Here is a 21,792-nt window from a genome sequence, read left to right on the forward strand (position 1 = left end):
AATTTAAAGGGCCTGGGGCTCCAGCCACTGCTGGGAGCCCCAGGCCCTTTAAATTGCCCCCTGGGGAAGCCAGGCTGCCCCAGTACGGTGCACCGGCTCTTACGGGTACGCCGTACTGGGGCGTACCAGCTTACTTTCACCTCTGCTTTTCTTATTACAATAAATGCTAATATTTGAATAGAATTGATAAAGAACTCCATGGGGACCCTGTTAACATTCACAACCACACCTGAAAATTCAATACATTTCTCAAACTGTCAAATTATATACAGCATTTTTCTGTGACACTCTTCAGTTTCTGGCTTCCTTTATCTACATTTGTCAGATTACATTTACACTTGGGGAGCACTTTTAGGATAAGGCCAGGGGGCTAATGCTTTACACTAACAGTTACATTTGCAAGGCATTGTGGGAAGAAAAACTAATATACACCCTTCGCAAATAACTGGAGCTCTGTCCAACCAGCATGCCCTGTTTCTGTGCACATGTACCATGCACCACTATGTATCCTTACCATCCATTAGCGATGGAGAAAGATGTTTGACTGTAATGAACCCTGAATCGACCCTTTTTGCATCTCTTTATTTTTAAGGTTTGTAAACGTTCAGTTAAGAACCTACAGCTGGAATGGGGGAAGTCCCAACATGGTGCTGTTGCCTCACACTATCTCCAGGACCCTACATTCTGGCCCTGCTGACCACCTACAATCCTCAAGCTTCGTCTATGAAACTCCCAAGACTTTACCCTCCAAAATTGTGCATTGCTGCCCAGTGCCCCAGCAGTCCCTGTGTGTGGCTCCAAATGTTGCTTAATCAATCTTCTGTACTCTAAGTGTCCCCACTGTATTGTCCCAGGGAATCTGTATAATCGCCACAAGTGGAGATTGAAAGAGAGGCTTCTGAAATTATTCTGCCATAATAATAGGAGGTGGGAAGCACAGTGGCTGTCCAGAATGAATGAAAAGATGGCCCTGGGTCTTTTCACTTTGCACCACAAACAGGCACTACCGGGAATGAGAAAAGGAAGTCTTCCTCCTTCAGAAGAAACTGTCAGAAGAGGAAAGTACTGTAGTGTCCTCACAGGTAGGAAATTTCCTCACAACAGGGAAGGAGGTGTTCAATCTTGACCCCATTGGAAATAGATTACTACAGACAGGATGTTAAAAACTGTGGATTAGAATAATGTTTAGCAAAGTATCCCAGCTTTTAGATACTTCTTTACACTCTACAGAACCTCTAAAACTGTTGAGGATTGCCCATCACGAACAAGCCCCTCTGTGCATACACAACCTACTGCCCTTTCATATTCCTATAACAATTTAGCCATATGCCTACAAATACAATGCCCTTCTGTGTGCTTATGAATATTTACCAATTACCTCTAAGGACTCGCTCTTCAATATGCACTTGCATATCCTGCCATTACAGCACTTGTGTTTACAAAATAGACAAGAGTACATGTGTTTACTTGTCTGCATATGTGTTCCGCTACCATGGAGGCATTCAGATAGCATGGTGGGGTAAACAGATACTAGAGGTGGTAAAAAACTGTTTAATTGACACATTTTTTAATGAAAAAATGGTTTTTCAACAACTGTGAAAATTTTCTCAGAAAATGTTTGTTTTGGTCAAAAATTGCCATTTTCTGGTGAAAAAAATAAAACATTTTCATTTTTCATTCCCCCCACCTCCTTTTTCCTCTTTCTTCCCCTGGAGAGAAATGGGGGGAAATAAAAACTGAAAATATTTCATTTTTTGTTTGCTCTGTAAAAAAATTTGAACAAAATGAAAATTTTTAGTTTCCTTTAATTTCCCCCCCCTCCCCCCACAAAATATATATGGACCAGCTTAGACAGACAGACAGACAGACAGCACAGTTACTGTGGGAGACAGCCAGCAGGCTGCCTTCCGATGACCTCCTCGCAAGCCCTGGGTTAGGGGACATGTTGAGGGTAGAGCTGCAGCATGGCAGATATTCTGGGCAATACTATGGACTTGTGGAACAAGTCAATAAATAGGATTTAAGGTGGAATGAGGCTTCTTTGTCTCCCTATTTCTTTCCCCTTCATTTTAAAATAGCTGCTACCCATTAGCATTTGGCTTCCTATGTTTTCCTACCAACGCAGCAAGAAAGAGGGATTTCTATTAACATCTTGTCTTTGAACAAGATGCTTTCATTTTGCTTGTCAAAATCCCGTGAAAAAAATCTCTCTGCTTTGACCCTTTATTAGGTGCCACAGTGTGCTTGCCACGGTGTGGACTTGCAGGCTCTATAGTTTTACATTATTTTGTTTTTGAGAGCAGTTATGTAACAAAAAAAATCTACATTTGTAAGTTGCACTTTCATGACACAGAGATTGCATTATAGTACTTGTATGTGGTGAAAGAAAAATAGCATTTCTTGTATCATTTTTATAGTACAAATATTTGTAATCAAAACCATACACTTTGATTTCAATTACAACAATATATATGAAAATGTAGAAAAACATCCAAAATATTTAAAAATTTCAATTGGTATTCTATTGTTTAAAAGTCAGATTAAAACTGCGATTAATGGCAATTAATTTTTTTAATGGTGATTAATTTTTTGAGTGAATAGCATGAGTTAACTGTGATTAATCAACAGCCCAAATAATAAGAAAGAAAGAAAGAAAGAAAGAAAGAAAGAAAGAAAGAAAGAAAGAAAGAATTAATTTTGGATGAAATTTTGTTTATCTGTATTTATCATACTTATTTACAATATTATTGGAAAGGGGTGGAGAAGGAGGGAAGACAGGAATGGATTAAATAAAATAAAAATCTAAAGTAGGGGGAAGGAGCCTTAAAGGGAGAAAAGTAAAAGGCATTGGGGAGGAAAGAAGGGAAAGAAGAGGAAGAGAAGTGTGATGGGTGGTAGTGAGGTCCTCACGCCCCTGGGTATTCCCCAGGAAGCATACAGGAAGAATACAGAGGAGCATGGAAGGCAGCTGGAGTGAGGCTGAAGTGAAGAGAATGTGAGGGATGGGGTTGGAGCAAGCAACCAATCAGCAGAGAGGAAAGTAATGTTTTTTGCATGCAAGATTTCTGGGAATGACAGAGCTTATGTCTACACTGCAATCTGAGGTCCGTGAGCAGCTTGGGTAGACATACCCATGCTAGCTTTACCTGCACTAGCATGCACAAAAAGGCAGTGTTAGTCATGCAAATAGGTGCTGAGGGTCCCCGGCATGCTTGTACAGTGTGAGCTGAAGCCCATGTCACTGCACATATACTGCTATTTTTAGCCAAGCCAGTGAGGGTAGAGCTAGCATGGGTATGTCTACCTGAGCTGCAATCTCACCTCAGACTGTAATGTAGATATATCCTAAATATAAATGTAAATATATCCTAAATCTGGAACTGGACCTGCAGGAAAGGAAAGGTGGAAGTAATGTGTGGGCTAAAACAATGCAGATTCAACTAGGAATGCTCTAATAAGGTGGGAAAAAAACTCATTCCAGTTTGTAGTGCACTTAGACACAAGTGCAGGGTTACATTGGGAATTTATAGTAATCTCACATTTTTGTGCTAATACCAAGATCCACTTGACCAGGCTAGTGCCAGTAATAAAATTTCAAATCTTTCCCAGTAGTCTAAAAAAAGTAATAGTGTTATTACGAGAGTGTGGGTGTGTTTAAAATACAAAGCTTTCAAAAATGTGGGCTGTTTACTAAGCCTCAGTAAATGGTATTTCCCAGGGACATTAGGACAGGTCTGTGGCCAAATTCCTTCCTAAAGTAAAATTGCAATGTGATGTAAAAGATTTTATAGTCACTGTATCTAGTTACAATATTTGTAAAGCTTAAATTATAATAAAAATAATAATTAGTGATCAAAGAGGAAGCTGCTATCTTGACATTCTGATGATAGTAATTTATATTCTGGTAGCACTCCCCACCTAAGGATCTCAAAGAACTTTACAAACATTAAACCTTGCAGTCTAATGGGGAAAAATATTTATGTGTGGGTTGGGGCTTCCAATTTTAGGGTATTACAGTGGTTTGGGTTTGAATCCCATCAGTTTTATACAGCCATTGGCAGATAACAGAATGGCTCAATGGCACCATACTTGACAAATATATGGTCTAATACAAACAAGATCCATATCCCCATTTTTGTTCATTTTAGCTTTACATAGGAAATTCACATGGCAATGATTATAAAATATCACTGGTTGTTGACCTGGATAATTTGGTGCAGGCCTTATTTGGGGCTGGTAGATCAATTCACTTTATCATCAGGATATAAAACTAACTGAGCAATATCTGTAATGCTAATGAATGAAAGGTTAGTAGCAACTGACCAATCATCTTCTTTTATCTTGAAATCCTCAAAGGATAAAATAACTTGGGGTTGAATAGTCATATGACCAAAGTACAGTGATAAAATCAATCCCTGCTTCCATTAAAGTCAATGGCAAAACCCCCATTGAATATAATAGGAACAGGACTGGGCAGGAGGACAGTATAGGCCAGTGTAAATGATTAAAAAAGATTCAGCAGATTATTCTATGCTAAATGTCCTTCTAGGTTACAGTTGGAGGAAGTATAAGGTTTTTGTTTTGTTTATGTTTTGTTTTTTGGTTACCTACTTAAATCTTTATCTACAATTATCCAGATAATTGCTGTTCTTGTAATTCTAATAAATGAACAGTTTTGCTCATGAAGCTAGATTATGCAATGAGTTATAATATCCAATAATTAGACAAGTCTGGATACCTGTATAAAATTCCACCAAATGTGTGTGAATTTAAATTTCCACATTTCTTCCTTCAACACTCTACAAAAAGATTCCAGGTTAATAGATGATTGGAAGGTAAGAGTGTTAGATAGATGAGCTGATCATACTGGTGATTTAATTTATCATGAACAAATTGTCTCAACTGCAGCATATATTTAATATGGTATAGTACAAAGATATGGAAAGTTACAGGGCCAGAACATGAAATCCTGACTCACCCTGGAGCTAAGCAAATGAGTAATAACTGTTCAATAATGTATGTTATATATATATATATATATATATGAGACACTTATTGAGATTTTTCACTGTACAGTTCTTGTTTGAAAGTATCTTTAGTCATTTTTGTCACCCTTTGATTTGGGGCCAAATGCTATACTGATTTATAACTCCCACTGAATAGAATTCTACAGAGTGTAATTCATGGCAGAATGTGACCAATTGTTTTCTTCACTACACTATGTTTATTTACCTGTAGTCCATTTATTATAACACCAATAAACCATTTGAACTTTTAAAAGTGTGCCGGGAAAGCAGTGTATCACCTCTCTTCTATTACCTTGGAAATGGATAAAATATGAGCCTTATACCTTTGTCCCCTAACTGCTGAAACTAATTCACTGGATTTAAACAGAGTCTACTAGAAAGAATACCTGTTACCATACTAGACCTATTTAAAGACCGAGAGGTAAACTACAATAAAAAGACAACTTGGAAAAGTAATAGACCTTTAAATAAATGCACTGACCTATTTACAAAAACTCATTGTTCACATTCACATTGTTCCCAATATAATAGAACCTTCTTAAATTCATTGCTGCTAAAACATTTATTTTGTGTAACAAGGAAATGTACTCCAAATTATAAAGAATATACTGTCTTTTATATGGGGCAAGAGAAATACATATGTTCAATATGGAAAGACATATACCTAAATATATCTGTTCAATTAGCTATGTTTACTTAGGTCTTATCTACACATTAAAATTAATCCAGAATAAGATAGGTTGCTAATTTAAAAGTTAATCCATTTCCAAAATTAAACTATTAAACTGAACTGTTATTCCGGAATAAGAGCATCAACACAGAGTTAATAAAGAATAGCTATTCCAGAATAATTCCTGGTGTAGACAAGCCTTTAGAAGGGATACAGATTTGATCCAACACTATGACTGAAGCACCTCTGAAGATAAGAATTCCTTCTAGGGAGAGTATTAGTTTTTGTCTACCCAGCACTGAAGAGCTTCACTGCATATTTCTATACTGTGCCTGGCATGTGGATAACTGTTGGCCTTCAGTGTTCCTGGTCTCTTCATCTTCAGAAGCAGAATATTTACATACCGAGGCACAAAATCTCTTCTCAGAAGACGAGGGTCCCAAACATGAAAAGTTTTATCACACAGGTTGGAGCAGAAGGAGTTAGAGTTTTGCTCGCTGGAAAAATTAGATTGAAATCACCTGCTGTAATCAGGATCATAAAAAACTGCCCCTCTCTCATTCTAAATCCCATCCCTGACCCCCCAAAAGTCATTCTTGAATTATATGTATTGCAAGATCTGTAATGACTGGAGACATAAGATTGAGCATAGCTATTCCTCATTGCCGCTCACTTGGAATTCCTTCAGCAGAAAAGTCTTTTGGAAAATAGCAATCCTCCCAGAATGCAAATACACTTGGCCAGCCCATAAGGAAGCTAGAGCATCCTTTGTTTACCTATGCACCTGCAGAGGAAAGGTAAAATCCCTGAAGCTCCACCTTTTTAGAACCTTGTGAAACTATCTGGGAACTGTGCCAAAGCCTGTTCTGTTGCTATATAAGACTTGTATAAAGACAAGTGCCTCTTCAGAAGCCTATAGTTTGGTAGTTTCTACCGAACTCCAAACAAGATGGGCATAGGCTGGGGGGTACGAATACCACTATGGATACCAATATTAGTGATCACCTTTATGCAGAACAAAGGTAAGAGGCTGTAGTTGCTTTTTATTTTTATTACTTTAGAGAACTTATAATTTGCTGTGCAGTTGGAAAGACTTTTCAGTTATTTCTCTTTGCTTTGTGCAACTAATAAGATTTTGTTTGTAAATGAGATTTCCCTGTCTTTTTCTATTCCTCTCCTTTCTAATGCCCAGCAAAAGCAGATGGATGAATTGAAAAGCCATGGTCAACGGAGTTGCGTTAGCATAACTGAGAGTAGAATTTAGTCATATAATTATTCTGGCTCGTCATTTTTACCAGTTTCAATAGTTGGGTTTTTTTTCAAATGTGAACACGGAAGGCTGCTAAAAACATGGCAAGTTAATAACATAGACTGCAAGCTTTACATAGTATCTGGTATTGGCTCCCTGTGATAGTAATCCTTCTGGTATTAAACCTTAAATTCACAGCTTTTTCTTTTCTGCTGCTGTTCCACTCCATTAATTCAAGATGCTTCACACTTCCACCTCTTGGTTAAAGAATTTGTATAAATGTTATGTTCGTTAATATATCACAAAATAGAGCTAAAATAGACAAAATGGTGCTTTCCACTCAAAGTTAAACATTTCCTAGAGAAATATATTGCTGAGTTTTTATGACTGGATAAATACCAATATCACCAGTTCTCTTTTGCTTTCAATTTTCAAATGCTCCGAACCAGGCAAGTTCATCATAATATCATGATTATGAATAATCATATAGAAACCTACTTTCTGACAACAAATGAAGCCTGTTTTTATAGACATGACAACAAATGTGGTGAATGAATTTACCTATAACAGAGCAGTTGTAGGCTATAGAGAACATACGGTGTTGGGGGAGCACATTACTCATTCGAAATATAAACTTGACTTAAATACTATAGATCATCTTAGCTGAAAAGCCTCTTGTGATGGAGGGAAAGGGTGTGATGAGAAAGATGACACAAAAAGAGCCAGTACAGAGTGTAGCATGAGAGACCATCAGTGCCAAGATTCTAGTTGTAACCAGAGGCTCTTATGGAGCAAATAAATATATGAACCAAGGCCAATATTCCTGCCAAATGTCATCCTGTTAGATCCACTTTTAAAATCTACCCAATGCCATAAGAATTTTGGTTGAATGCCAGTTTGCCTGCATAAGGTCAACGTAAAAACTAAGGGCCCAATCCAACTCCTGTTGAAGTCAAATGGTGTCTTTGCATTGATCTTAAGGGGAGCAGAATTGGGCCATAAGTAAAGGCATTTAGGAGGTTATCATTAACTTTTAACTGTGAACCTATCGGCAAAATAAGCTGATATTGATGTTAATGTCAGACATGATTATCATTGAGACTTTTGGTAAAGGTGCATAAGGGATTAGTCCAAAGTTTGTCTTTCAAAGGAGAATTTGAAATGAATTTATGAAACCAGGATCCAGAATGCATAGGCCTAGCCTTCTATCATCTAAGAAGGTGTTTTATATTCACATTCTGTGTAATCTTTTATTCACTATGCCCTTTGTTCATTCATTCCATGGCTAAACTCATAAAATGTTAGTATCCAGTGTTTTCTGATCTGATGCACAAATCCTAATGAATAATTTTACTTCTTCCTAACTGGTATGCAGTTCCACACTAACCTTTATTAAACCTTGTTATACTTTGTTACACCAAAGGATTAATTGTGCCATTACCAGCCACTGACAATGGGCATGGGATGTGGCACAGGGTGTACATCGTGCTGAATGTGCACTCAGAGGGAAGCAGAATGATTCTCTGGGCTAGAACGCTAGGGAAGGGCGCACAGTAGGATCAAATGATACACTCTTTGAAAGTGTGCTGAGCGTGTTGTTCCAGGGACAGTCTCAGACATCCAGCTAGTGCAGATGGGGCCATGGTAACCTCTCAGCCCATGTCAGCCTCACCCATTTGGGATGACTAGCATCAGTGGTGGTGCTAGCAGCGGTTCTGCACTCAGGGAATACAGGATTCTGCCTGCCTTTTGCTCAGGTGCTCCCCAGGTCTGCTCAAGAGCTACCAGAATGTGCCCTCAGTATTCTGCGTTTTCATTAAGCAATGGTTTTTGTTAAACAGGCATCCGATGAAGTGAGCTGTAGCTCACGAAAGCTCATGCTCAAATAAATTGGTTAGTCTCTAAGGTGCCACAAGTCCTCCTTTTCTTTTTATATTTTGAGATGATGGTGCAAAGGAATCAAAAGGAATATCTTCAGGGTTGTTATTATTATTTTGAACAAGAATCAAGTTGGGGGCCCAATCAATAATCTGAAATAAATCTATCAGCTCCCCAGTTCTATCCACATTGCTTCTGGGTATGTTTGTTATTATTATTGGTCTTTGAAGTTTTAAACCAGAGATTATGGGTCAGATTCTACTCTTAGTAACACAGCATATATGTTGGCCCTCTAGCTCTAAAAAGGGTTCCAGTATAAAACAACCTTCTCTATATCCTTCTCTGGTTATTTGTTATTATTTCTGTAGTGCCCAAGATGTACACAGGACTTTGCAGATGGTTCAAGTGTACAAATTCAGAAAACCAAAGACTCAAATGGAGTCTTTGCTCTAAATAGCTTAGAAGGGCGGAGAGGGTACAGTATGGCTAGCAAAGAAAGAGACAAATTCTCCACTCAGTTTTCATTGGTATAATCCAAGTGATTTTGGTAGAATTTTTATTGTTACAACCAAAAGAAAAACTTGGCTCAAGGTGTGATATATGGGTCAGGTTCTGAGCTAGTGTCAATCAGGCTAGCTCCTTTAAGTCTACGGAGCTATACCAATTTACACTGCTGAGGAGCTGACCCGATAGTTGACAGACCAGGTCCTTGTTTTTAGAATGGATTTGAAGGAGGAGAGGGTGCGAGTTTGGTGGAGGTTAAGTGACCACCTAGCAGGTTGCTCAGGGGAAGCACAGGGGAAAAGCTCACTGATGATTAGCCTTCCTATTACCCTTTCCCAATAACCATGCAAACCTGTTCAGTCTCAGAGCAGAAGACTAAGAACTCCTACTCAGTTCTGACACCTAGAACAAAAATGGATAGGTTGCAAACCCAGTCTCAAATGTGTGTGTTTTTCGGAGAAATTGATAACAGGGGGCTGTGATATGTATGGAGTAGGGAATGTGGGAGAGAATGGGGGTGGCAATGATTATGCATCTCAATCAAAGTCCATTAGAGTCACTTCATAGTTCAGGCCCTCTATACCACTTGTCATTGACTTATATATAACAACTGCTGTAAAAAAAAAAAAAAAAAAAGAAAAAGAAGAAGACAAAGAAGAAGAAGCATACCAGCCATCATAACACAAGAGACCGAGAGGTCTTTTAGATCTGAACTGTAACTAGGGAGAAAAATTCTCCATTTTCATCTTTTAAAATATTTTCATCCTTACAGCCTTTGTCTCTGTGTGAGTGTGTGTTTGCATTTGCCACAGCATAACAAACCACACTTACCACACAGTTTCCCTGCCTAAAAGAATGCTACTTTTGCAGATTGTATTGTTCAATCAGGTGTTACTGAAGAATTTATGAACACAATCCCCCAAAGTAACTTTTTTTTTTCTCCAGTTAAAGCCCAATATGAGGACCAACAAGAAAATTTTGATGACTATAATTATGTCCAGCAGGGACAAGACTGTAAGTGGCTTATGTTTTATTTTATTTATTTATTTGACAATCTAAATTTAGTCAGTGTTGTCTTAGAAACTCATTGCAATGGACATAGAGTGATTAAAGTGTACTGTGCCTTTAAATGAAGGGAGAGGAACAATTCCCTATACACAATGTTCAATTCTTTGGCATTGATACTGTAGGGCCAGATCCTCAGCTGGTGTAAATTGGCAAAACTCCATTGAAGTCAGTGGGGCTACGCTGATTTGCACCAGCTGAGGATCTGGCCCATTGAAGCTACACTGTTATCTAATCTATCAGTACGTAATAGGTACATACTGCAAATTTACAAGGTGTATTTTACGAGGTGTGTGTGTGCACATGTGTATCACAAAGATATTTGATAATCAGCAATAAAAAGTACTTTTTTTCATTCTATTGAGATAACTGCATCACTCATGATAGGCACAAAATGAAAAGTACTACAGGACATGCACCAGAGACAGTGCAAATTTGTGTATAAAATATATTATGCTGCTTGTTGGAACATATTAGTTACATGTAATAAGATAAGGGATGTTTATTGGCTGTTGGTATAACACTGCTGTCAGAACAAAAAACACGTTGTATAAAAATTCTAACAAAATGTCCCTTGTTGCTTTCTCCGGTAAATTTATTGCACTATAATTTAACTAATCAGCCTGAAAATCTGAACCATAACCTAATCGAAATTAGCAACCCTGATAAACCCAACAGCTGGAAGCTGAAGGTAGACAAATTCAAACTGGAAATATGGCAAACACTATTAACCTTGAGTGTAACTAACCATTGTAACAACTGATCAAGGGAGATGGTGGTTTCTCTATCCCTTGAAGTCTTTAAATCAAGACCAGTTGTCTTTCTAAAAGAGATGCTCTATTTCAACCACAAATCATTGATCTAGTGGAGCAACCACTGGGTGATACCATGTGGGCCATGTTATTCAGGAGATCAGGCTACAGGAACATAAAGGTCCCCATTGGCTTTCAAATATCTGAATTTATTAATAAAGATATTATCCTTCATTTACTCCAGGAGTTTTAAAAAAAAATCTCAGAAGGAGCTTTAAGGGAGATTAAAACCATTCTTGACCTTTGCCTCCCAGTATACATGCAAGTGGAACCCTGTAGTGAGGATTCAGTAGTAGGTGTTGAGAAACTACACTGCAGCTTCTCTGAATCTCAAATCCATTCAATGCTGGAATCAAAGAAGAAATACTGGGGATGAACACAGCAAACTTAGGGCCAGAACCTGCAAATGGGAGTCGTTGTCTGGAAAAGCACTAGGTTCGTGATTAAGGGTTTGCAGAATTCTGCAAGACTTTGTTGTTTGCCTGAAGTTGGCGGTATGTGAGTTTGTGTACATACATGTACTTCCAGCTATGAAAAGAATATGAGATCTAAACAAGTTCTGCTGTGGTTTCTCAACCCCAACCACTGAAGCACTCCTCCAGTTTTCCACTTCTACATATACTGGGAGCCAAAAGCTGTGAATAACTTTAATCTCCATTGTGCTGCCTGAGGTTCTTTGTATAGTTCCTATCCTAGATGAAGGATTAAATCGGTATCAGCTTGCGGATACCTACTTTGGGCAGGTGGGGTCAGATTCAGTTGGGCTCCTTGTGTGAGAAAGGACTACTGACTTGAGGAAGGGTTAGCAGGATCAGGCCATTAATGACAGTTTACACTGGAAGCCAAAATTTGATGCAGTGGCATTAAGCCATCAATAGACTCCCTTGGAAACTTCCCAGTGAGCATTACTTGCAGTAAAAACCTTTAACCACTAATGAGACTAGGAGATCCATATCTGTGTTTGCCAACTTGTTTACTGAACCTTTTGAATTAGTGATAATTGTATTTCTTTTTCTTAGATTTTTCTGTACCAGTAACTAAACCACAAGAAGTGACAATCATCCAACCACTGAGAACGACGCTGCCTGTAAAGCGTAAGTTAAACAAATGCCATGTCTTTATGGGATATTGATCAGAACTGTAGAGTAAGTGAAGAGATGTATAGACTAAAGAGAAAAGTTAACAGAATGACTGATATATACACAGATCAATAGATAGCTAGATGAGAAGATAAAGCAGAGAATGGGTTTGTTTAGATAGATGGATAAATATGTACATGAATTAGACAGTGAGTGACTAACGGGACTTACACTGGAATTTTCAGTACAGCTCTACAGCTTGTTTTGAATCCACAGCTGGCAACCCTGCTCACAATGAACGTGTGTGCAGCACCTGGGGCAACTTTCACTTCAAGACCTTTGATGGGGACATCTATCACTTCCCTGGGCTCTGTAACTACGTCTTTGCATCCCACTGCAAATCTGCCTACGAGGACTTCAACATCCAGATCAGGCGCACTGTGCTGGAAAACTCTCCTGTGATCAGCCATATCACCCTGAAGCTTGACGGAGTGGTGATTGAACTGACCTCAGACTCCATTGTGGTCAATGAAAACCCGTAAGTTCAGATGTCTTATTATCTGATGAAATTGGCACCATTGATATTGCCCCCAATGGTCTGTTTGAAAGGATGTCTATTTCAGTCTCATTCCCTCAGGCTGCTCTAAAACAGCATAAGGGGAGAGGCCCTTCTTAGAGAAGCAGCAGAAACAGGGGAGTACAGAGCTGAGCTTTATTCCACCTTTACAGATTACCTCCTGACCTATGTGCCATGCAGTTCAGTGGCCCTCCAGACCCTACTCTGCTGCTGTAATTTAGAGGCCTCTAGGTGCCATAAAATAAAGGCAGAATAAAAACAAACAGAGCAAAATACCTAAATAAATCCAAGATCAGGAATACAAAAAGCTGGACACTGCAGCAGAAAGGAAGGAAGGAAGGAAGAAAGGAAGGAAGGAAGACAGTACATATTAGCAAAAGAACAGAGAGTCCTAGCCTTCTCAGGACTTTGCGGGAGGGATAGCTCGGTGGTTTGAGCATTGGTGAGTTCAATCCTTGAGGGGACCTTTTAGGGATCTGGGGCAAAAATTGGGGATTGGTCCTGCTTTGAGCAGGGGGTTGGACTAGATGATCTCCTGAGGTCCCTTCCAACCCTGATATTCTATGATTCTCTCCTGAAGGATGCCACAAGTGTATATGTGAAGGGGGAAAGTATCTCAGTGATTCCAGTTCTACACTAGAAAGCCTTTCATCTTGTCCTTTCAAGACTGCATGTGGGGAAGTCTAGCAATCCCAGCTCTGCCATTTCAACTGAGCTAGTCTTAGTTTCGAAGAAAGAACAAAAAAGAACAAATTCCCTCCAGAGAAGCTAGTCCTATATTATTTACGGCTTTAAAATAATCATAGCAGAGCACTTGACGTGCACTTGCTAAACAATAGACAAGCATAGCACTTTCTGAATTATATCATATAGCAGACAGACTGGCGTTTTATAAATTAAAACATCATGTATAGATGTACTGAAAAGGAATGGCACCAGAAAACGACACTGGCCCCACAGCACTTTGGAGAGCAACTGCATAGGAGATTATCCACCCCACCACTGAAGGTTTCCAGGTTGTTATAAACTTGTGCAGTTCATATTTAGAAATGTGTGTTGCTAGCAAACTCCTTATTCAGTTGCATTAAAAATGTCTCAAAGACTGGATGTCAAATTCTGTACTCCCACTTTAACTGCACTTTGATCTCTCTCCAGAATTCAGCTGCCTTTCAGCCAGTCAGGAATCCTGATAGAGAGAAGTAGCGGCTATTTGAAAATCACTGCCAAGATGGGTCTGGTCTTCATGTGGAACCAACTGGATGGTCTTCTGGTAAGTGTATATTCCAGATGTTGCAAAGAACAATTATTTTTAAATTATTCCCTTTAATGGCTTTCGTGAGCCAGAGATTAGGTGATTTGGGATATTTATCCATTTTCATTGCATTGTGTTACCCTATTATGCTTTCAATTTCCTTTCTTTTCTCAGAGTTCAGTTTATAATCACCATTCTCCCCAAGCCACTAATAGATCCTTTTAGTGAAATGTAATCTTCCTCAGATACAAAATACACCACTGCTTTGATGTTCACAGCTCCTGGGCTAGATTCAGCCCAAGTTTTTACGGACATTCAGTAGCATAAACAATGGTGCAGAACTCCAGCAGTAGAAAGTCCACAAGGGGAGGAGACTGCCGTGAAGCAAAGTAGCCACAACTCCCATCCTGAAGTCCTGGGGTGATCATAAGAAATCAAAGATTGATAAAATAGACCAGACTTAGTTTAATCCTTTATACTGTTCACCCAAACACCCATTCCTAATGAAAAAAACCTGTCTGACCAAACTACTGCATGGATTTAGGTTTAATTTCAGCCCTGTGTCAAGGGCCAGGACCATGTCTATTCACCACTGATTTTGAAAACTTAAGTGGTATGTATGTAGTTCATAGACTTTGTGGTGAACCTCTGCATGGTGGTGAATTCCATACTTAACACTGAATACACTGTAAATTTTAACTCTGTGTGTAACTCCCTTACCCCATTTTTTTAGGTGGAACTGGATAAGAAATATGCCAATCAGACCTGTGGGCTTTGTGGGGACTTCAATGGCATTCCAAATTACAATGAGTTCACATCAAACGGTAAGTAACAACAACATTACTAAGCACTGTGATTTGATTTTCTTTCCTTTAATAGTATTTGTTTCACATAGAATGGGGCACTGATCCACAGTTAAGTTGTGAAACTATACTGACATTTAGTATTAAACTACACTGATGTTTAATATTGACATGCACTATTTTTATGTCCTTTGATTTAACACTTGTATAGTAGGCGTAGGGTATAAAGCTGGGACAAGTGATTTCCTGTTTGTTTGTTTTTTACATTTCAACACCAAACACTTGCCAGCTATTCACACTTTCTTCATCACTCTTTCCTTTTGCTATCATGGTGATTACCACTGCCAATGTCATAAGTGTCAGTGTTATGGAAACACCAATCTCCACACAAAATTAGCACTGCATTTTCAAAGCCAATAAAAGCGCCGTAATATATTTTTTAAATTGCTTATTACAGACATCAAGCTGACTGACGTGCAGTTTGGGAATATGCAGAAGATGGACGGACCCACAGAGCAATGCGAGGATCCTACATCTTCTTCTCTTACAAACTGCTCTACTGAATTTGTAAGGATCTTTGCTGTAGTATTTTGTTTTTCATTGAAACATCTGTGCTTCTTCCTCTTACATCAATGAATTAATTTGGGGGAAATTTGGAAGAGTAGGAAAACATAACATGAATCAAAAGGAAGACAATGGGATGTCTCTGGAACAAAATCATTTAAAATATCTAAATAAAAATTAGTTCTTTGGCGTTTTGTTGCTCTAACACCACTATTTTCCCTTCTAGAGAGCTATCTGCCAGGCGGTATTGACTGGTAAAGCATTTGTGAGCTGCAATGCACTGGTGGATGTTCAAGACTATATTGACTCTTGCATACAAGACTCGTGCCGCTGTGATGAGTCTATGAGTGACTTCTGCATCTGTAACACCTTTGCTGAATACTCCCGGCAGTGCGCCCATGCTGGTGGACAACCTCTGAACTGGAGAACTAAAGAACTGTGCAGTAAGTATCTCAAGAAGGTGCTTTCTCCTATGCTTGCAACTAGTCACCAAGAAATTCCAATAGTGTGAAATTTACTCCTGTGCAGACAGCCTGCAAAAGGCCTGTACACCATAATTTTCACTAAGTCAATTTCAACCTGAGTGCATCAGGGCCTTACAGGAATTAAAGGTTTTAAACATTTTGCAGTGACCGGGGATGCCAGTATTCCCCAGAGTACTCAAATTGCAGATATCAGCACATCTCCTAAGAAATTCATCATCAGATACAGATGTCACCTCTCCAAGGTTTAAATGGGAAAGCCAACACATGGGGATAAAATTAAGAACTCTTTTTCCTTTTTTCTACTTTCAGACAAGACGTGCCCTTATAACATGCAGCACGAGGAATGTGGCTCACCCTGTGCTAACACCTGCACCAACCCTGAAAGGTCAGCCCTTTGTGAAGATCACTGTACCGATGGCTGCGTCTGCCCCCCAGGCAAGTTTATATTCATCTTTTTTTCACATATTCAAAAGCACCAGCAAAGCATCCTCTCCTAGGATATATTATACCTTTTAATGTTCTTTCCACAGCTACAGGAAGATCCATGTTCTTTCCTTGAGACATGTTCATAGTTTCTATCTATGTTAATGGAAACACCCTTTCAGATGACAAGGGTCTACTCAGGACATGCATCTGATGTGCAACAAAGTGACTGAAATGAGTATATGACAGCATACTAGAGATGGAACTCTCTAAACCTGGCAGCTTCCTTAGCCATTGTGTGCAGGAAGTAGATTATATTTAGTCACCTTCTGCCCACAAAAATGTTTCCTGACATTAGCAGCTTTGAGCCCGATCCTGCAAGGTGATGAACACTTCCTGTGGAGTGCTGACTGTCCTCCTCCCCCTCTGTAAACATTGGGAGTTGGGAGCACTCAGCAGTTGATAAGATTAGACCATTTTCAGGACTTATGCATGATAAATGGACATTAATCTGTAATTGTAGGTACAGTAACTGCCTGCTATCTTCATGCAAACTACATTCTCGTGCTGAGAATATTTGTTGACTGGAATGAATTTATCATCATCATATTTTCCATCCCTGCTCTTCAGCCCGTGCTCCATGTGTGGTCACATGTGGTGCTCCCTGGTGTCCTCATCTCTTGTCAGAATAAATTAACTAGTCTCCCTGAGACTATTATGTTCTTGCATTAGGGTGTATAGTGTTTACACTACAAATGGGTCCCATGTGAATTTATAGATGTTTGCTCTATTGCATCCTGTCACTCTGTCATCTCGCAACTCAAATCAGTGAGGCCCATCTCACAAAGGCACTTACCAGAGTATCATAGAGCAAAGGAACTCTAGGACTTCTGCCACTCTTTATTTGGTTACACAGCCACAGCAGTCAGTAGATAGCAGAGATTCCATTAGTACAGTGCTTTTTATTTTTGCATTTCATCTGTAATAAAAAAGAAACACAACATATTTTACGACGTCTTCTACAGGTGTGCTCCGAAACAACTTCTGGAAAGCATGACAAAGTGAATAACTTACTATTTCTTCTTCTAGGAACCGTGTTTGATGACATTAACAGCTCTGGCTGTGTCCCTCTCAGCAAGTGCTACTGTACCTACAAAGGTGAAACGTATAGTCCAGGTGCTTCTTTTACATCCCAGTGCACTTCATGGTAACCTGCTATTTTTGTCAAATCTTTTCCTTTTTTCTGAATTACCTGATAATTGTTGGCAATGGGCAAAGATTACACAGGGCCTGAGAATGAATACATTAGTCTGAAGCTTCTGGCTTAAAATACTTATTAAAGTTGTTTATCTCCTTGGTTTCTTTCTGTATATGAGAACAAAAACTTGAATTTAGACAAGAGTAATCTCATTTTCAAACACAGGCACGTTAACAATATGATCAAATCCAGTCGCTGAATGCTCAAATCAGCCCTCGGTAACATAAATCCATTGGTGGACTCCAGCATGAAATATGCATGTTCTATATAAGCATCATTTTAAATTTGAAGACACAGTGTATTACATGGATAGTGAGATTATGTGTACAAATATAACAGCTTCTGGATGTGAATTGATGGCTTCCCCCTAGCTGCTTAAGTATTACTTCAGTGTATGTATATGTGTATATATATATAAAAAACACAAAGTCTATTATTTGTAAAGAATTATTTAACATGCTCTGAATTTTGACCCATGCTAATGAAAGTAAGAGGCCAAAATCAATGGGAGAAAAATTCCTTGGTATTCAATAGAATTGCTTCCACTTTCACAAGGGCTGGATTTGGTCAAAAGATTTACAATGGATAGCTTTAGATTGAAACATCATTACCATGAAGACAGAAATGCCTTTCCCTTAGTCATTCTGAGTTTTTAATGCAATATCAGTTAGTCTACTTGCAAACATTCTTTCCCCTGAAAAAGCAGTGATAAAAACAGCAGGGGGGGAAACGAAGGTGTCATCTGTCCCCTTTTTCTCCCATTTTTCTTAAGCTTGTGTTACTCAAGCTTAACAAACATCTCTTGTATTTTATTTCAGTACCTGTACTGGAGGCCAGTGGAGTTGTGTCAGCCTTTCATGCCCTGGGACTTGCTCCATTGAAGGAGGTTCCCACATCTCCACATTTGATGAGAAACATTATTCCTTCTTTGGAGACTGTAGCTATATCCTGACAAAGGTAACTATAATTGGGCATTTACTGCCAGTGCAACTTAGTATAGGAAGATTCTTTAATTAGAGAGGATGCAACTTAATTAGTGCTACTGGAAGTCTCAACACGGGGCTTGATCCAAAGACCAATGAAATTAATAGGATTCTTTCCATTGACTTCAATGGGCTTTGGAACAGGCCCAGAATAAACAAATGCAAAGACTTAATCAGGTAGCTGGAAACATTAGGAATGTCTATTATTTAGGGGGAGGGAGGTTTGCTTATGAATTACTTTGCATTTTCCAGACCCCTCAGTATAATCTGCAGATGGTTACCATACATTTTCAAATAAATCTCCTCTGTCCTGTGTTTTGTAATTTTTTCTTTGAGTAAAGTTAACCCTCCTTTCTGCTTCCATTGTCACCCTTAATCCAGTTTGCCCCCAGTTTACCTTCCTTGATTAAATGTTCTTCATATCAGAAGCATCATTTATAGTTCTCATGCAAACTGACTATCAGCTTTCCTATTGCCCTTTCCCAATATACATACATAACTGTTCAGTCTCAGAGCAAAAGACTAAGAACTCCTACTCAGGAGTAGGATCTAAAATGTGTGTGTGTTTTTTACATAAATTAATAACTGGGGACTATGATATGTATGAAATAGGGGATGTGGGAATGGTAATGATTATGTACCTGAATGAAAGTCCATCAGAGTTACTGCAAAAGTCAGGCCCTATATATCATTGTCATTGACTTATATATCATAATTTCTGTAAAAAAAAGTAATAAAGACTTAATATTAAAAATAACACACACAAAGAATTACCTTTCCCCATCTAACAGTTGTGTGCTAAAAATCCTTTTAATGAGATAAAACAACCTCACTTTTAGTAAGGTCAAGTTAAATTTTAACTGAAAAGAGAATGCCACAAAAATATCTGTTGCTAATCTAGGAATGTCTGAACATTAAGGCCCCTGAAATCTCCCCATGAGTACCTCAGGTATTTAATGCCACAGTCAGCTGATACTTTTCATTGTGTTGCATGAGTTTATGCCAGCTTACTTTGGTGAGTGTAAATGGGTGTGCATATGAGAGAGAGACAAAGAGAAGGAATGAGCAAAATTTACAATGACCCAGTTTACCAAGAATGTTATTTGATATTGATCACTTTTCATCTAATGGGTTTGGTTTTTCTTTTTTTCAGCTCTGTGACAGCGATGCCTTCACCGTTCTAGGAGAAGTCCGCAAATGTGGCCTAACTGACACCGAGACATGCCTGAAAGGTGTAGCCATAAGCATAAGTGGAGGACAAACTGTACGTAGTAAAAACAAATACCCAACCTTTTGCCTGAATGTTTTTTAAATTGAAAGTTATTGGGTAGGTAGGTGTGGGTGGGAAGGATGGGCTTAAACTGAAGACCAGAGAAAAAGTTTAGTGAGCTGTAGCTTGCAAAAAGTGTTTACCCATCACCAACTAGACTCACCACAACTACTGTTCCTGATGCAGTAGGAACTGTGTTCAGCCTTATGTTGTGTCCAGATGGAAACATATTTGAACATGAATGGTCCTTGATCCCAAATCCTGTAGCAATGAACACACATATGTATTGTTTGTGGTAGATACATGCACAAAAAAGAACAGTGCAGCTAGAAAGTCAGCATTGGTTTCTGTTCAAATAAGAAACAACCTTAATCAAGCAAAAAGAAACCTCAGTGCAAACAATGGAAGTCAAGACACTGGTAGTTCTCTGGCATTTACATTTTATACAGATTTTCTAAATAATTGCTAGTTATAACAATTATAGAAAATAGTATAGTAACAAAAAAAGTTGTGGTGAAAAGTTGATTTTCACTATATCAAGCGTCCAGCTTTTTTCTTCATCTTGTACAATAGTAGATATGAAATATTTGGAAAGCGCTGAACAGTTCCTAAACCTGCTTGCCAATCTCTGTCTTTTCCTTCTTGCCAGATCGTTGTGATCAAACCTTCTGGCAGCGTGTTTGTGAATACGATCTACACCCAGTTGCCCATCTCTGCAGGTATGTTCTTTTAGGAGACACCTGTGGCATTCACAGACTTTGACTTGGCTAGCCTAGTGCTTTGCTTCTACTCTCAGTTACATTCTGAAGCCAGTTACCCTGCAGTAACCTCTTATTTTTAAAATAATTGTTTTTGCTCATTCAGCATTTTTGAGTTTGGAGATAATCGGATATTGTTACGTAACCATTAGAGAACATCTTCTATTCATACATACATTATCACTCTGATATTTCCAGACCCAAGTAGTAGTGTAGGAGTAAATTTCTGATATGCACTGGGACCCAAAAACCAGGCCCTACAACTTACTGAGCCATTAAGTTGCCCTGTGTCTCTTCTGCCTGTTTTCATGAATATTGTTCATCATTAAAGACTTTCACTCTATCCAGACCTCCTTAGCTTCTTCCTCATATTTACAGGAAGTACAAATACTGTATGTGTATGGAGTATTTCCAGATTGGATCCTAGGACAAAATCATGTTAGGTATTTCTCACAGAGCCAAAGTCTGTTTGGACACAGAAATTCATGTTCTTCTCCTTGTTGCAAAGAAATTACCACACTGGAGGAGTGTTCTGCCCGCTTGCTGCCTAGAATAAATATAGACTAACTTTGTACCAGATTTTAGATCCAGTTTAAAGTAATGCTCCTTTTTTCTCCAAGTGACAGCTTCACACTACATGGAGCAGCAGCTTAGTATAAAGAGAATCTTTGCAAATAATGGACAGTTGTTGCAATTTTTGATCACATACAAAAATGTGTTTATTGTGTTCTTTGTCCATAGCCAATGTTACCATCTTCAGGCCTTCATCATTCTTCATCATTGTACAAACAAACTTTGGGCTTCAGCTTGAAATCCAGCTCGTACCCATCATGCAACTCTTTGTAAGCTTGGACCCATCCCACAAAGGGCAGACATGTGGTAAGTGGACTTATCTAACAAGTGTCTTTCCTACTGTGGAGAAGAGACTGCCTTAACTTGAAATTGTATTATGTGAGATGTTAGTATAAGTGTTAAGCAACATTGTTGGTTGGTTTATGTTGTTGGAAGAAGACCAAAAGAACATATGCCACTGAGTGCATGCAGACACAGAGGCTTGGACTCCTAGACAGAAGCACCACCCAGACTGCTTGTTTGGGTGGGAGACAGGTAGCAGGATCGGAGACAGTCAGAGTGT

At 38.8% G+C, this 21,792-nt stretch overlaps 1 protein-coding gene across 1 annotated transcript in view; it reads left to right on the forward strand.

Moving 5' to 3' along the window:
- The first annotated feature begins 6,641 nt into the window (after positions 1 to 6,641).
- MUC5AC (mucin 5AC, oligomeric mucus/gel-forming) overlaps positions 6,642 to 21,792 on the forward strand; it is a 55,824-nt gene continuing 40,673 nt past the window's right edge. The window contains exons 1-14 of the mRNA XM_043549057.1: positions 6,642 to 6,719; positions 10,274 to 10,342; positions 12,225 to 12,299; positions 12,561 to 12,822; positions 14,017 to 14,131; positions 14,847 to 14,937; positions 15,374 to 15,483; positions 15,707 to 15,923; positions 16,275 to 16,400; positions 17,478 to 17,595; positions 18,465 to 18,603; positions 19,783 to 19,893; positions 20,549 to 20,618; positions 21,399 to 21,536. Of these exons, the coding sequence (XP_043404992.1) occupies positions 6,647 to 6,719; positions 10,274 to 10,342; positions 12,225 to 12,299; positions 12,561 to 12,822; positions 14,017 to 14,131; positions 14,847 to 14,937; positions 15,374 to 15,483; positions 15,707 to 15,923; positions 16,275 to 16,400; positions 17,478 to 17,595; positions 18,465 to 18,603; positions 19,783 to 19,893; positions 20,549 to 20,618; positions 21,399 to 21,536 (1,714 nt within the window). The 5' untranslated portion in view covers positions 6,642 to 6,646. The remainder of the gene's footprint in view (positions 6,720 to 10,273; positions 10,343 to 12,224; positions 12,300 to 12,560; positions 12,823 to 14,016; positions 14,132 to 14,846; positions 14,938 to 15,373; positions 15,484 to 15,706; positions 15,924 to 16,274; positions 16,401 to 17,477; positions 17,596 to 18,464; positions 18,604 to 19,782; positions 19,894 to 20,548; positions 20,619 to 21,398; positions 21,537 to 21,792) is intronic.

The sequence above is a fragment of the Chelonia mydas genome, chromosome 6 (genome assembly GCF_015237465.2).
Source record: "Chelonia mydas isolate rCheMyd1 chromosome 6, rCheMyd1.pri.v2, whole genome shotgun sequence".
Lineage (NCBI taxonomy): Eukaryota > Metazoa > Chordata > Testudines > Cheloniidae > Chelonia > Chelonia mydas.